We start from the raw sequence: 15,509 nt of genomic DNA, 5'->3' as shown, positions 1-15,509 counted from the left end.
CAGCAACTTCAACTCTGAGTTCATAGGTAGATTTGTAAATTGCAACCTAACTCCCCCTCTCCCTCCCCCAGTGACCTTAAGACAAAGGAATGTACATGAGGCTCACATATCTGGTTTGCTGCCATCTAGTGGATGAAAATGTGTACTACAGAATGTTTATATTATATATAGAGAAATAAAACCTATCTCTCACAAATCCCTCCTTTTGCGGGAAATAGACAAAAGATGAACAGGCAAAGTGAGATACTCTCCCAACTTCCTTAACAGCGAAGATCTGGACTTTCCTTATTGCTTCCCCAGGTCCCCTCAACTCCCTTTCAGGTTTGCCTTCACTTTGTCCTATTTACTTTGCAACCATCAACAAGGTTTTATTTTATCTTATTTTTTTTTACACTTCAGGATGGAATAATCTTTGTCTTTGACAGGGGCTCAGCACATATACATAGTGTGGGCATGGATGTATTAAAAAAAATTTTAAACTATTTTCCTAAAACGGAGAACTATATAACAGCCTGTTAAAGCCAAATACTAAAAACATTGTAGTCACTGAACCAGTTACCAAAACATTATTCTGGCCATGATGTGATTAATTTCAGAATTTTCAGTTCATTTGATAAAGTCCATCAGTTTCTTCATATCCTTGGTGATCCTTCCATCAGGGGCAGTGTTGTCTGGAATGTAGATGCAGTAGGAACGTCCAACGATCTTGTAGACCCCTCCTTTTTCTGCTGTCAAGGACCAGTCGGTTCTGTAGAGTCATTACCGAAAAAGAGCTCAGTTGTTCTACCATTCCCTTTGCAGCATCACAGGTGTAATTCACAAATCTCAGTTGATGACAATAGAGATGTTAATCCAATCTACTTTTTTATTTTATTTTTTATTACTACTGATCGTGGGAATTAATGACTCAAATCCTGCAGCTATCTGACTTTTAGCTTTAAATTTGTGTATATATGGCATCTATGTATATACAGGGAGTGCAGAATTATTAGGCAAGTTGTATTTTTGAGGATTAATTTTATTATTGAACAACAACCATGTTCTCAATGAACCCAAAAAACTCATTAATATCAAAGCTGAATATTTTTGGAAGTAGTTTTTAGTTTGTTTTTAGTTTTAGCTATTTTAGGGGGATATCTGTGTGTGCAGGTGACTATTACTGTGCATAATTATTAGGCAACTTAACAAAAAACAAATATATACCCATTTCAATTATTTATTTTTACCAGTGAAACCAATATAACATCTCAACATTCACAAATATACATTTCTGACATTCAAAAACAAAACAAAAACAAATCAGTGACCAATATAGCCACCTTTCTTTGCAAGGACACTCAAAAGCCTGCCATCCATGGATTCTGTCAGTGTTTTGATCTGTTCACCATCAACATTGCGTGCAGCAGCAACCACAGCCTCCCAGACACTGTTCAGAGAGGTGTACTGTTTTCCCTCCTTGTAAATCTCACATTTGATGATGGACCACAGGTTCTCAATGGGGTTCAGATCAGGTGAACAAGGAGGCCATGTCATTAGATTTTCTTCTTTTATACCCTTTCTTGCCAGCCACGCTGTGGAGTACATGGACGCGTGTGATGGAGCATTGTCCTGCATGAAAATCATGTTTTTCTTGAAGGATGCAGACTTCTTCCTGTACCACTGCTTGAAGAAGGTGTCTTCCAGAAACTGGCAGTAGGACTGGGATTTGAGCTTGACTCCATCCTCAACCCGAAAAGGCCCCACAAGCTCATCTTTGATGATACCAGCCCAAACCAGTACTCCACCTCCACCTTGCTGGCGTCTGAGTCGGACTGGAGCTCTCTGCCCTTTACCAATCCAGCCACGGGCACATCCATCTGGCCCATCAAGACTCACTCTCATTTCATCAGTCCATAAAACCTTAGAAAAGTCAGTCTTGAGATATTTCTTGGCCCAGTCTTGACGTTTCAGCTTGTGTGTCTTGTTCAGTGGTGGTCGTCTTTCAGCCTTTCTTACCTTGGCCATGTCTCTGAGTATTGCACACCTTGTGCTTTTGGGCACTCCAGTGATGTTGCAGCTCTGAAATATGGCCAAACTGGTGGCAAGTGGCATCTTGGCAGCTGCACGCTTGACTTTTCTCAGTTCATGGGCAGTTATTTTGCGCCTTGGTTTTTCCACACGCTTCTTGCGACCCTGTTGACTATTTTGAATGAAACACTTGATTGTTCGATGATCACGCTTCAGAAGCTTTGCAATTTTAAGAGTGCTGCATCCCTCTGCAAGATATCTCACTATTTTTGACTTTTCTGAGCCTGTCAAGTCCTTCTTTTGACCCATTTTGCCAAAGGTAAGGAAGTTGCCTAATAATTATGCACACCTAATATAGGGTGTTGATGTCATTAGACCACACCCCTTCTCATTACAGAGATGCACATCACCTAATATGCTTAATTGGTAGTAGGCTTTCGAGCCTATACAGCTTGGAGTAAGACAACATGCATAAAGAGGATGATGTGGTCAAAATACTCATTTGCCTAATAATTCTGCACGCAGTGTATGTGAGTCAAAGGATGTAGGGAGTGACCTCCTTAGTCATGACCGGACATTGTTTTGCTTACTGATTTGATCTCACTCAGAAGGTGAAAATAGAACAAATTGCATCGGTACTTGATCAGGACTTGATCAGGGTACATTGGCCACTTCATTCTACCTGCATCCTGAGTCGGAGTTTCAAATCTCCACACAATCACCAGATATCTGCGTTTTGATAATTTTGGTTGATAAACTAACTGTCAAAGTAAGGCTACTTTCACACTGGCGTTTCAGGGTCCGCCTGTGAGATCCGTTTCAAGGCTCTCACAAGCGGCCCCAAACGGATCAGTTTAGCCCTAATGCATCTGAATGGATGCGGATCCATTCAGAATGCATCAGTTTGGCTCAGTTCCGCCTCCATTCCCTTACCAACATTCTAAATTCGCCTAGAGGATCTTTGTCACTTAGGCCTCTTTCAGACGGGCGTTGCGGGAAAATGTGCGGGTGCGTTACGGGAACACCCGCGATTTTTCCGCGCGAGTGCAAAACATTGTAATGCATTTTGCAATCGCGTGAGAAAAATCATGCATGTTTGGTACCCAAACCCGAACTTCTTCACAGAAGTTCGGGCTTTGGATCGGTGTTCTGTAGATTGTATTATTTTCCCTTATAACATGGTTATAAGGGAAAATAATAGCATTCTCAATACAGAATGCATAGTAAAATGGTGCTGGAGGGGTTAAAAAAAATAAAATAATAATTTTAACTCGCCTTAGTCCACTTGATCGCGCAGCCCGGCATCTCCTTCTGTCTCCTTTGCTGAATAGGACCTGTGGTGACGTCACTTCGGTCATCACATGATCCATCACATGATCCATCACCATAAAAGATCATGTGATGACCGGAGTGACGTCACCACAGGTCCTGTTCAGCAAAGGAGACAGAAGGAGATGCCGGGCTGCGCGAGCAAGTGGATTAAGGTGAGTTAAAATTTATTTTTATTTTTTTAACCCCTCCAGCACCATTTTACTATGCATTCTGTATTCAGAATGCTATTATTTTCCCTTGTAACCATGCTATAAGGGAAAATAATAATGATCGGGTCTCCATCCCAATCGTCTCCTAGCAACCGTGCGTGAAAATCGCACCGCATCCGCACTTGCTTGCAACCCCATTCACTTCTATGGGGCCTGCATTGCGTGAAAAACGCAGAATATAGAGCATGCTGCGATTTTCACGCAACGCACAAGTGATGCGTGAAAATCACCGCTCATGTGAACAGCCCCATAGAAATGAATGGGTCGGTATTCTGTACGGGTGCAATGCGTTTAACTCATGCAACGCATCCGCGCGGAATACTCGCCCGTGTGAAAGGGGCATTACACATGCTCCTAAAACATATATCCCCGAATCCTGTTGGATAGGATTTCTAATGGACAGGAACAGAGGATTACACTCATTATGTTTACAACTGTTTGGTGGTGTTCCCTTCAGGACAGTTATCCTTTGCGACAAACTTTCACCTTTAGGGTACTTTCACACTAGCGTTTTTCTTTTCCGGTGTTGAATTCCGGCACAGGAGCTCAACACCGTAAAAAACTGATCAGTTTTATCCTAATGCATTCTGAATAGAGAGCATTTCATTCAGTATGCATCAGGATGCAGCAGTTCAGTCCCTTTTACGTTTTTTGCCCGGCGAAAATACCGCAGCATGCTGCAGTTTTATCTCCGGCCAAAAGTCCTGAACACTTGCTGGAATGACGGTTCCGGCATTTATTTCCATTGAAATGTATTAGTGCCAGATCCGGCATTAAGTGTTCCGGAAAAACTGATCCGGTTTTTTGGTATACACATGCGCAGACCTCTAAAAATGCAAAAAAAAATTAATACCAGATCCGTTTTTCCGGATGACACCGGAGAGACGGATCCGGTATTTCAATGCATTTGTCAGACGGATCCGCATCCAGCGACGGAACTGCCTACCGGAAACCTCATGCCGCAAATGTGAAAGTACCCTTACTGACTCTAGAGGTTTCCACTGGTTTATATTCCCAACACTTCAGACTAGTACTACATTCTGTTATTCTCCAATATCCACAGTTGGTATAGTCATATATAAACACAATTACCGTAGACTGGGTAAGTTCCAGTCACACAGATGTACTTATCAGACCAAAACCAAGTGTCCTATCTGTCATCTGTCTTACAGTCCACTATACTGCAAAAGTCAACTTAGGCCTCTTTCACACTTGCGTTGTCCGGATCCGGCGTGTACTCCACTTGCCGGAATTACACTCCGGATCCGGAAAAACGCAAGTGTACTGAAAGCATTTGAAGACGGAACCGTCTTCCAAATGCTTTCAGTGTTACTATGGCACCCAGGACGCTATTAAAGTCCTGGTTGCCATAGTAGGAGCGGGGAGCGGGGGAGCAGTATACTTACAGTCCGTGCGGCTCCCCGGGCGCTCCAGAATGACATCAGAGCGCCCCATGCGCATGGATGACGTGATCCATGCGATCACGTGATCCATGCGCTTGGGGCGCCCTGACGTCACTCTGGAGCGCCCGGGGAGCCGCACGGACGGTAAGTACACTGCTCCCCCGCTCCCCGCTACACTTACCATGGCTGTCAGGACTTTAGCGTCCCGGCAGCCATGGTAACCACTCTGAAAAAGCTAAATGTCGGCTCCGGCAATGCGCCGAAACGACGTTTAGCTTAAGGCCGGATCCGGATCAATGCCTTCCAATGGGCATTAATTCCGGATCCGGCCTTGCGGCAAGTGTTCCGGATTTTTGGCCGGAGCAAAAAGCGCAGCATGCTGCGGTATTTTCTCCGGCCAACAAACGTTCCGTACCGGAACTGAAGACATCCTGATGCATCCTGAACGGATTACTCTCCATTCAGAATGCATTAGGATAATCCTGATCAGGATTCTTCCGGCATAGAGCCCCGACGACGGAACTCTATGCCGGAAGACAATAACGCAGGTGTGAAAGAGCCCTTAGTTGTTTCTGACTCATCTTGATAATATAACACCGTTGGAATTTTATTTGACTGTGATTTCCTTCTGAACAATAAGGCATGCAAAAATATTATGGCTCTTATAGTCCTGGCACTTGATTGCAATATGACACGTAGATCCAATCAGGCTCTTCTTCCAATTCGACGGCAGTGGCAGTGGTTATCAGGACTTGATGTAGATCTTCAAACCGTAGCTCTAGGATTTTCTGCACGTTTCTTGTTTCACCACTACCCAATCTCCTGATTGTAAAGAATGAATTGCTTCTATACAATCTGGATTCTAAAAAACAACTAAAACTTGGAAATACACATTAGACAATCAATTTGTGCAACAGACAACATAATTTGGAAAACTACTATGCTGCATCTGGGGCTGTTGGGGAAATAGAGACCTAATCTACAGGCATTCCCAAAGAGTACTTCATAAGGACTTAGGCCTATCTTCCAGTTAGGTATGTACCGGATGGAGAAAAGCCCCAGGGGTAGTTACTCTTACCTCAGTCAGTATCTTTTAGCTGTAGCCTTTACTACAGGCCAGATCTCAGAATATCCTGGAAAGAGATCAATAAAGACACAGACATATTCACACTGTTCCACCTTTGTTCTGAATCTAGTCAATCCGCAGTCTCTGAAATGGGTAAGATGACCTTGGCATATGCCTTCCTGGAACTCCCATAGTTCTCCCATCATTATTACAGCATATACCTTCAACTAACCTAGTGGCAGCATTGTTGAACCCCGGAGCTATCCACCACAGAACCCAATCACACCTTCTTTCTCTTGATTTGCCCATGTTCTAAATCCATCCTCTTTAGCTAGAGTGCCCTCTGAAGGAAGAGTTTCTTACCAACCCTCCAGAGTCCATTTTCAATCAGCACTTCTATCTTTATCCTTTGATGTTTCTTTTCAGCCTATGTAGCCTGTATCTGAAAAAGACAAACTTTTGGAAGTCTACTGGCCCTAAGCCATCCTGTATCACACAGACTTCCACTTAACGTAGACTTCAGGTAATACTTTAGTCTTTACCTTCTCAGGCAGCATCAGGGCATCAAACCTCTTTCATACACTCAGCATTCATTATTGATGGGCTTACCCATGGATTAAACAAAATCTCTGCTTCACCAGATTAGACCATGTTAATAAGTGAAACCGAAGGCATACCTGGACGTTAGTACTCTTACCCTCAGCCATCTTACAAACCTCAGCGAGTGTCTTCAGCTCTGTCTCCTGCACTAACATTGCTGGAGGGAGTGGTTCTTTCTTGACAACATCAGATTAAGTAGGAACCGCATTTCCTGTCCGAGATGATCCATCTGCCAAGAACCTGAAATTATCTACCAGAAACTCCAAAATTTGGTTATTAATTGGAGACAGTCATGTGAATTTGAATTTTTATTTTTAGATGTGGGAAGGCACTACTACTACGACTTTTTTATTTTTAGATGGGGGAACGCACTACTACTACTACTCCCTCCTCCAGAGGCAGCAGAGTAGTCGGATCTAAATTTGTGCACCTTTAAGGCAGTGAACAATTGGTGAGAGGAGTAGGAACTGCATTATCTACTCCTACACATGTGATACTACACTTAGCCATGAGGGATCATGGAACATCTAGGAGGAACTCTTGCACAATACTGCGTATTTCCGGATAATACTGGATATCTCTGCTACATAGTATCACAAAATGCTTTCAACTTAACTGAAACATTTTCCTTTCTTTCTTGCATTAGCTGAGCCGCTGTTAACATCTCACCATTTTCTCCTGTAACATTAGAATTGCCCCGTTTTCTTTATTAATATTTTACTAATATTCTTCCTAATAGGTACACACAGTCCTAAAGATATGCAACCATAATCAACCATTTGGGACTCATATAGTCTTAAAGATATCCAGGCGATACTTATCCTATGGATCACACAGTTTTAAAGATATTCGGCTGCTATCTAACCTGATTAGGGTACACACATTATTATTTATCCTTCCTAAAAGGGAAACCACAAACATTTTTAACCTACATTTTTCCTAACCGGGAAACCATTATTTTTTTTTTTTTAACCTAGATACTTTCTAATTGGGAAGCCACAAAAAAAAATAAAACAACAAAAAATTCTAACAAAAATTTATCCAATTAGGGGAACTCAAAACAATATTATCTAGATTCTTCTGATTAGGGTAACTCAAAACTACATAATCTAGATTCTTCCGATTAGGGAATACAATCTCACTGGGATCCAATTCTACGTCACGGATATCCGACTCCGCTGTCTATCAATTCTTACTTAGTTCTAGCATGTCCTACCACACAAAGAAGGAATATTCAATCGAGTTATTTTGTTCTAAAGGACAGATCAGCTATAATTCGAACCCTTCGCGATAACACCAATTCAACTCTTGAGAATCTACTTGGGCAAAAAGCTCAGAGAAGGTATGTAAGAATACAGCTTCTTACCTTGCTGCAGCATGTGACCTCGTCTGATTGGTTTTGCACAAGTCCTCTCGTGGCGTTTGAATCGGAAGTTACGCAAGCTGTCTGCCCACCCAGGGGCACCAAATTGTTATCGCAATTCATGCGATTCTAATCTTCTTTGTGTGGTGCCAAATCAATTAGAAATATAAGTATGAACGCTCCATACTGATTTCATAATGAGACCAGACACACAAGTCGGTTTTATGAAAGCATCTTCTCATCTCCCTGAGCCAAAACAGGAGAGAGCTTTATTCAAGTTACATTCACATAAAAAGCAGACATGACATCACAAAAGGGGTGTTCCTTAAGAAAAGACTATTGGCTCCTTAACTTGATAGGAGTGGTTTCAGCAACTTCAACTCTGAGTTCATAGGTATATTTGAAAATTGCAACCTAACTCCCCCTCTCCCTCCCCCAGTGACCTTAAGACAAAGGAATGCACATGAGGCTTACATATCTGGTTTGCTGCCATCTAGTGGATGAAAATGTGTACTACAGAAGGTTTACATTATATATAGAGAAATAAAACCTATCTCTCACAATTACTATACACATTGGATTATTTCTGTCCGTACCGATTTCACCAAGACTTGCCATCTATGTAACGCACATAGGGGTGTCCTGGCGTTCCCACAACGGCAGATGTTGGAGGTAGGTAAAAAGAATTTGGCTGTTGGGCTTCACTACATCCAACCCTTTTGTTCTCAGGTTTGCTCCTCTCTCCATGCAAATGCATGGGCGCTGAAATGAGCCAAGTGTGCATGTGTATGAGGTCATAATTCTACCTGGTGTATGGCCATCTTTAGTCATGACATTAAAACTAGTCCTGCCCACAGACATAAGCCCCATTCACACTTACAGTGAAATCCAGATATTTTTGTGAGTTTACCCGGAGGGGCTGTATGTGTGAGCACAAATATCTGCAATATCTGTCCTGAACTTTACCCAGACTTTTTCACCCCAGAGCCGTATGACTAAATTCTGTGTCTTGTCCGAGTGAGCGCATGTGTGAAAACAGCAGTAAATGTTCCAGAAAATCACAGTTGGCCATGCCTAAAAATCCTGCCCCATGCCTAGGGACCTGAAACATTTCCTTTGCAGTGAGAACGCACCCGACATGGAACATCTCCGGTGTGATAGCTACATGTGTGAATTAAAAGGCCAACTCTGGTAAATCTGCGGACCTGATAATCCAAAAATGGTGTTAAAAAGCAGTATGCAGGCACACATATAGGCACCTATATAAATAATACAGTAATAATTAGTCCACTTCAGGAGGCAGATGGATTTTTTTTAAACCCTTGTAGACCGCCTGTTGACTATAAACATCCGGGAGGTCCACACTTAACTCTGCAAAATTTTTTCTTGAATGTCCTTTTAGAGTTAGCACGGAGATGCTGCAGGGGCAGGAAGCCCACTCTCCATGACAGCAGGGAGTTTTTTTTTTTTATCCATTGCTGTATACAAAGCACTCAATGAACGCTGTATATACACATCAGGAAACGGCAATACCGCTTTCTGCTCCAGTCCTAGGTACACCTAGGTACAGTTTCTATCTTCGCCCCTAACAATCATAAGCTATATTTTCTTCCTTTTTTCTGTGTATAAAAACAAAAAAATTACATAAAATAAAGCCCCATGTATTACCGAAAGAGGTGCAAAATTATCGCATAACTGAACGGGTTGGAGGATGACAATTTTACAGGGCTGATGGCGCTGGCTGGGGGACATGGATGATTGCAGATAGAAATGGCATGGGGCTGATGGCGCTGGCTGGGGGACATGGATAATGGCAATGACAAAGGGCTAATGGCGCTGGCTGGGGGACATGGATGATGGTAATTTAATTTGTATACATACAGAAGAAAATAATATATTGCGATATATATATTGTTATCGCACATAGTTCAAATTATATTGCCATATAGATTTTAGGCCATATCGCCCAGCCCTAGTAGTAAATTTCAAGGTGCGTTGACTTCCTGAGAAATGTCTAGTCCATGTATTATAAATTTAAAGGGACATTTAGGATGGTAAGGATTACATGTGTTTTTTACCGCACTGATTTTCATGTGGAAAAACAGCAGCATAATGCAGTGCCACCAAAGTGAATGAGATTAGACAAATTACATATACATTTTTCTTTTTTTTCTTTGTGCAGAAATTGACTTTCTGTGCAGATTCATTTATTCCTCAGCATGCTGTTTGGAAATCTGTAGTCTTGTGCAGGTACCATTTATAATACAATGATGGCATATCGCCTTCAGTGTTAGATAGGTATGGGTCCCCCATCTGGGGCCTGCTGCTATCACGGGAACATGACCCCGAAGTGAAGGAGAGGACACCACGCGTGTGCAGCCTGCTCTGCACTCATTGCTATGGCAGCTGGAAAAATAACCAAACAAGTTCACTGGATATTTTAGGAAGACATATTGGCGAACTGAGAGCACACCGGGCAAGTGCAGTCGCTGCTCTATTCACCGTTATGGCACTGCTGGAAATAGCTGAGGTAGTCCTCGGCTATTTTCGTAACTCACATAGGGGTAAATGGGGGGTGGACATGCATATGCTGCTGCTCTCTGTTCACTTCGGGGTTCCTGTTGTGGAGGTAGGTGTTGGGACCCCGCTTCGATCTGACATTGATGGCATATCCTAGTGATATGCCATCAATGTCCCAGATGGGAGTACCCCTTTAGGATAAAGGGCATGATGCTTCCAGTAGAGTACTTCTGTAATGGTTAGTCCTGTAGTCCATGTGGTGTAAATATATGAAATATTCACTGTAACTTATGTGTGGAATTGGTATTATTTGAAGAGAATGATAACTGATACATTTTATTATGTTTGCGTGTTACTGTTAGTGACTCCTCTCCCATACAACTCTGGCACTTTTAGATGCGGCTGAAAAACAATCTAGATGAAGTTACTGCAGCAGGAACATGCCAGGACCATGCCATTGAGACACACAGAAACTGGATACAGCATGGAGGTGACATGTTCATTTTGAGGAAGGGGTTGGAAGGATGTGAAGTGGGGAGTAAGTGGTTTGCTGGTTTTATTTTACTTTTGGTCTTTTATTTTTTTTAGACTTCTAATACAAAGCTGTAGAAATCTGTTTAGGTGGTTGCTTAGACTTCTTTAAATATACATTCCAGGTTATTGTAGTTATTTGAAAAGATAGACATGATATACATTATTCTCATAGAGTAAGTAATCATTTACATACCCAAGAGATGCTACCCTAATAACTGCTTCTGTACACTGCCCATATAATTGTCTATAAGGAGATGTAGTCAGGCGCACTGTATCTTTATAACCATTGCCATATGCTGCTATAAATTGGATATGCAGTGTGTTTAAATGTTAATGCCTGATGGTTAGACATTATGGAGCAAAAGTCAATTATAACGGCAATCTATATGAAAAACACACAAGTACTGTACCCTACTCATAGCGCTAAGTATACCTAACCTTAATGCTCAAATTTACAAAGCGACATCACTTCCCCTTTGCTTACTGGTGTTATTTTACTGCTATTTAAAGGGCCAGTCCAGTTTCAGGAAATACAACACATTCTTGGTTTTGTATAATGGTATGATGTTCAGATGTACTTTTTGTCCTAAGAGTTTTCAAACTCTCTGCTTGTGGGTAGATAGAAATCTATTCTGGTCGTGGGGCAATCACCCCGGTGCATTATACAATTTCTAACCTTCATCAACTGAAACCAGAATAACCCTTTCAATGATTTAACATTTATAATATATATACTGCTAATGATTTGATGACACTACGCTGGGTAACATAGACTGGAATGACAGTAAGTGTTAATGATGGTTAACGTCAGAATTGTGTAAACCTCCTGTATTCACTTCCTTTTTCCCACAGTATGCCTTTGTATTCTTTTCCACTCTTTTCTGACAATTTGAGTAGATAGTCTTGACCGAATAATGCCCTCAAAACATATTACCTTGAGATTGTATGTTGGACTAAATCCACATCTGCGTTTTAGCATTCCTGTACTCTGTTCCGGCAGGGGAGCAGAATATTAGAATTACAATATCCCGCATGGCTGGACACCACTGGGGCCCCCTGGATCCCAGTTCAATATAATGGGATCCATTGGGTTTTCGGTGAGAATGCAGACTTTCTGCCAGAAATTAACCGTTGCATGCATCGGTTTTTCCTGTGTAATGTCATGAAGAAAGGCAGGGACACAACAAAGTCACTTGAACATTGTTTATTGCTTGTTCCAGCCGGATCGCAGCCGGGTCAGGTAATCAGTCCACAGGCCAGTGTTTCCTTCACAGGTGCCTTGCAGTGTGTGATCTGCAGCCTCTCACTCCACAGACACACCCTCCTTCATGCTGCTCACTTTTAAAACACAATCGTGGACATGAGCCACAAATAAACCCTGGAGTGGATTGTGGGGAGTAAGCACCTACCCAGCTCTTTGCTTACTCCCAGTAAAAGCCAGGCCCGGATTAGCTGTTACCAGCTATACTAGGTAACAACAGTGTCCACTATTTATCTTAGTGGACACTCTAGCTTCTGGCTTCCACTCCACCAAGGCCGAGTACCTTGGTGGCACATCTCAGGTGAACCACAGCAAACCACAATATGAATCTCCTTAATAGGTTTCTTGAACCATTCTCGGAGATACATACCGTCCTTCATATATGAGGCCTGTCACTGCCTCACACCTGGTAGAGAATTGGCTGCATGCAGCATTTTATTCTGGCATAAAGTCGGTGTGCATACAGCTTATTTTTTCATCAGAGTGCTGGCATTCTTTCCGAAAACCCAACAGATCCCATTATAGTGAATATGGATCCTGTATAGGCACCAGCAGAGTACCAGAATACCCTAATGCAGATGTGGATGTAGCCAAAGTGACAGTATATATGTTATTGTAGAAGACCATCAATGTGCAAAAGAGAACAGAGAGGGTAAGTAAGCACAGTCCCTGGGTTTTCTCTTAAATTATTCAAAAGGATAACATAAATGGTTAACCATATCTGCCTATCCTATATCATTTGTCAGAATGTCCATCTATCTTTTGTTTGTCTAGCTTTTTTCGATTTGGTTTATACGTATTCATTTATTATACGTCTCATCTATAAATGCTTACTTTTGGCAGTTTTTTTTTTTTTCAAAAACTAACTGACCATAAGACAGTTAGGGGTCATAATTGACACTGTTTAAAAGCTACAGCACAGCCGAAGCAACATCATTTCCCACCTTGGACATTTATGGCATAGTCACAGTATGAGGTTTCTACCTCTTTATTGGTGGTCCTCCACCCCGTCAGCCTCATCAAGGTAGTGAATCAGTGGAGAGATGCATGGCTTTCTCCTTTGTCTTCTTTGAGAACAGTCAAGTATGGTGAGTCATGGTGACCCCTGTTCTATACATAGCTGTGGCTCCAGGAGGTGGGATCTACATCAGACAGACATGGCATAGCCTGTGGCTATACCCTAAATTTCCAAGTTGGGAATGCCCCTTTGAATATAAAATACCCCATTGTAGTATGAGGGGAATTGCTGACTATATGATCCAGCTTATGCAACTCTATACCATTTGGTTACAATTTTTTGTAGGATGACCTGTATTAAAAAAAAGTTAACTTTTCTTTTTAATATGATGGAAGAAAAGGTATGCCGACACATACTGCCTGAACATATATGCACAGGCCCGTTATAAGCTATAGACCAGGGGTCAGCAACCTTCTGCACTCCAGCTGTTTTGAAACTCCAATTCCCAGCATGCAGAGCAATTATGCATGATGGGAGTTGTAGTTTCACAACAACTGGAGTGCCAGAGGTTGCCTGCCCCTGCTATAGACCCTTTCAGCTTTTTTTGTGGGGAGACAGCAAATGTCTTAAAATCTGTGATTTGATTCCCTGTATAGCTTGCAGAGTTCATTGTAAGTTTACTTCACACTATGCAGAGCAGCTCTGAATCCAGGTTACATTCACTAAAGGGTCATAAGTAGACAATAACCGAAGCATATAGTAGATGGTAATGTATATGATTAGAAGACATTTAGTCTAGCTTTACCAAAAAGAGTTATCTGAAAACGTCATTCCTGGTTTTCAGTCTTCTTCTCATGCCTTACACTCTATAATTAATACACTTCTATTTTTAATAATTGGCATCAAACATACATGCAAATTAAACGTCTATTTAAGATTGTAGATGATATTATGTTTCGCTTGAAAAAGAAAAAATTATATATTTTATTATTTTATTTGCATTTTTTGTAATCTGAGTGAACGTGAGTTTCCATGGTGATCATTTTCATTTAAAATAGTTTCAACATCTCAGATATACCGCGTTGTAAAGGGGGTCACCTCCCTTTGACGAAATGCATGCCCTTAAAATCAAAATAAGGTTTATTTTCAATCGTGGATTACAACGTGCATTTCTTAAAATGGGACATAAAAAAGTAACATAATCCTAGTAACATATACTAAGATATGGGATAAAGATTATTTTTGCCCAGAAAAATAGACTGTGTACAAATACACCCAATATGTTCCATAGTAAGAGCCATTATAATGATGGATAAGAATGACAGAGCAATCAGGTTTTCAGGGTTTGCTATTTGCAATAATATTGAGTACCTGCACTTTCAGATAACGTTTCAAAATAAGCTTCTATGTGAGCTATATAAGCTCCTATGTAAAACTATATCTGACCATCATATGACTTGTAGCTGCCATTTTTATTAGTTTCCCCTCTGCAGGCTCCATCTCTCTCAGTTGTCCCTGAGCTAGTGGGTAGGGACTAGCAGTTCTGATGTCTTTCCATGGTATACACTTAGAGACAGGAGCTTCTGCTCAGAAAAAGGATATTATGGAGAAGTACTGGACAGTAATGATGTGATTAAAGCGTGTGAGTTACAATATAAAACATATTATTAGCTGCTGCAGCTGTTCTTTCTGTGATTGTGCCTTTCTCACTGCAGCTCACTCCTTCTCCCATCTCCATAAATTTATATGGGCAGCTGTAATCTAATCCTTTAGTGAGCAGACATTCTGTCGTGGTTTCTTAAGGCAGATATAGCAGAGAATTCACAGTGAATGTTAAGGGGGAGGGGGTCAGAGAAGAAATGTCTCATAAGTGTAGAAAGAGGCATTTTTCCTTGTAAGCTATATTACAAGTTTCTTATATTCACGGATTGATGCAAAATTGTGTGAAAAATTGGTGACCATTTAATGATGAACAAATACTGCATATGCCTTGTAGTATATTGCTCCATGCAGTATCATTGCCCATGCCTGTAGTATCGACAGCGAGTCTACATAGGCCTTGCCCTCCAAGTTAGGCTACTTTCACACTAGCGTTCGGGGCTCCGCTTGTGAGTTCCGTTTGAAGGCTCTCACAAGCGGCCCCGAACGGATCCGTCCAGCCCTAATGCATTCTGAGTGGATGCGGATCCGCTCAGAATGCATCAGTCTGGCTCCGTTTGTCCTCCGCTCAGCAGGTGGACCCCTGAACGCAGCTTG

General features: G+C 41.7%; 1 protein-coding gene across 4 annotated transcripts in view; it reads left to right on the top strand.

Moving 5' to 3' along the window:
• Positions 1–15,509, top strand: part of RFX3 (regulatory factor X3) — a 232,629-nt gene that overhangs the window by 77,396 nt on the left and 139,724 nt on the right. For 3 of the 4 annotated variants that reach the window (XM_040417123.1, XM_040417121.1, XM_040417120.1), the window contains exon 2: positions 10,897–11,038. In XM_040417123.1, the coding sequence (XP_040273057.1) occupies positions 10,897–11,038 (142 nt within the window). The remainder of the gene's footprint in view (positions 1–10,896; positions 11,039–15,509) is intronic. The other variant, XM_040417122.1, reaches the window with a different exon arrangement.

Source organism: Bufo bufo, chromosome 2 (genome assembly GCF_905171765.1).
Source record: "Bufo bufo chromosome 2, aBufBuf1.1, whole genome shotgun sequence".
Taxonomy (NCBI): Eukaryota; Metazoa; Chordata; class Amphibia; order Anura; family Bufonidae; genus Bufo; species Bufo bufo.
Note: the sequence above shows the minus strand (reverse complement) of the source record. Positions and strands in the feature narration are given on the sequence as shown.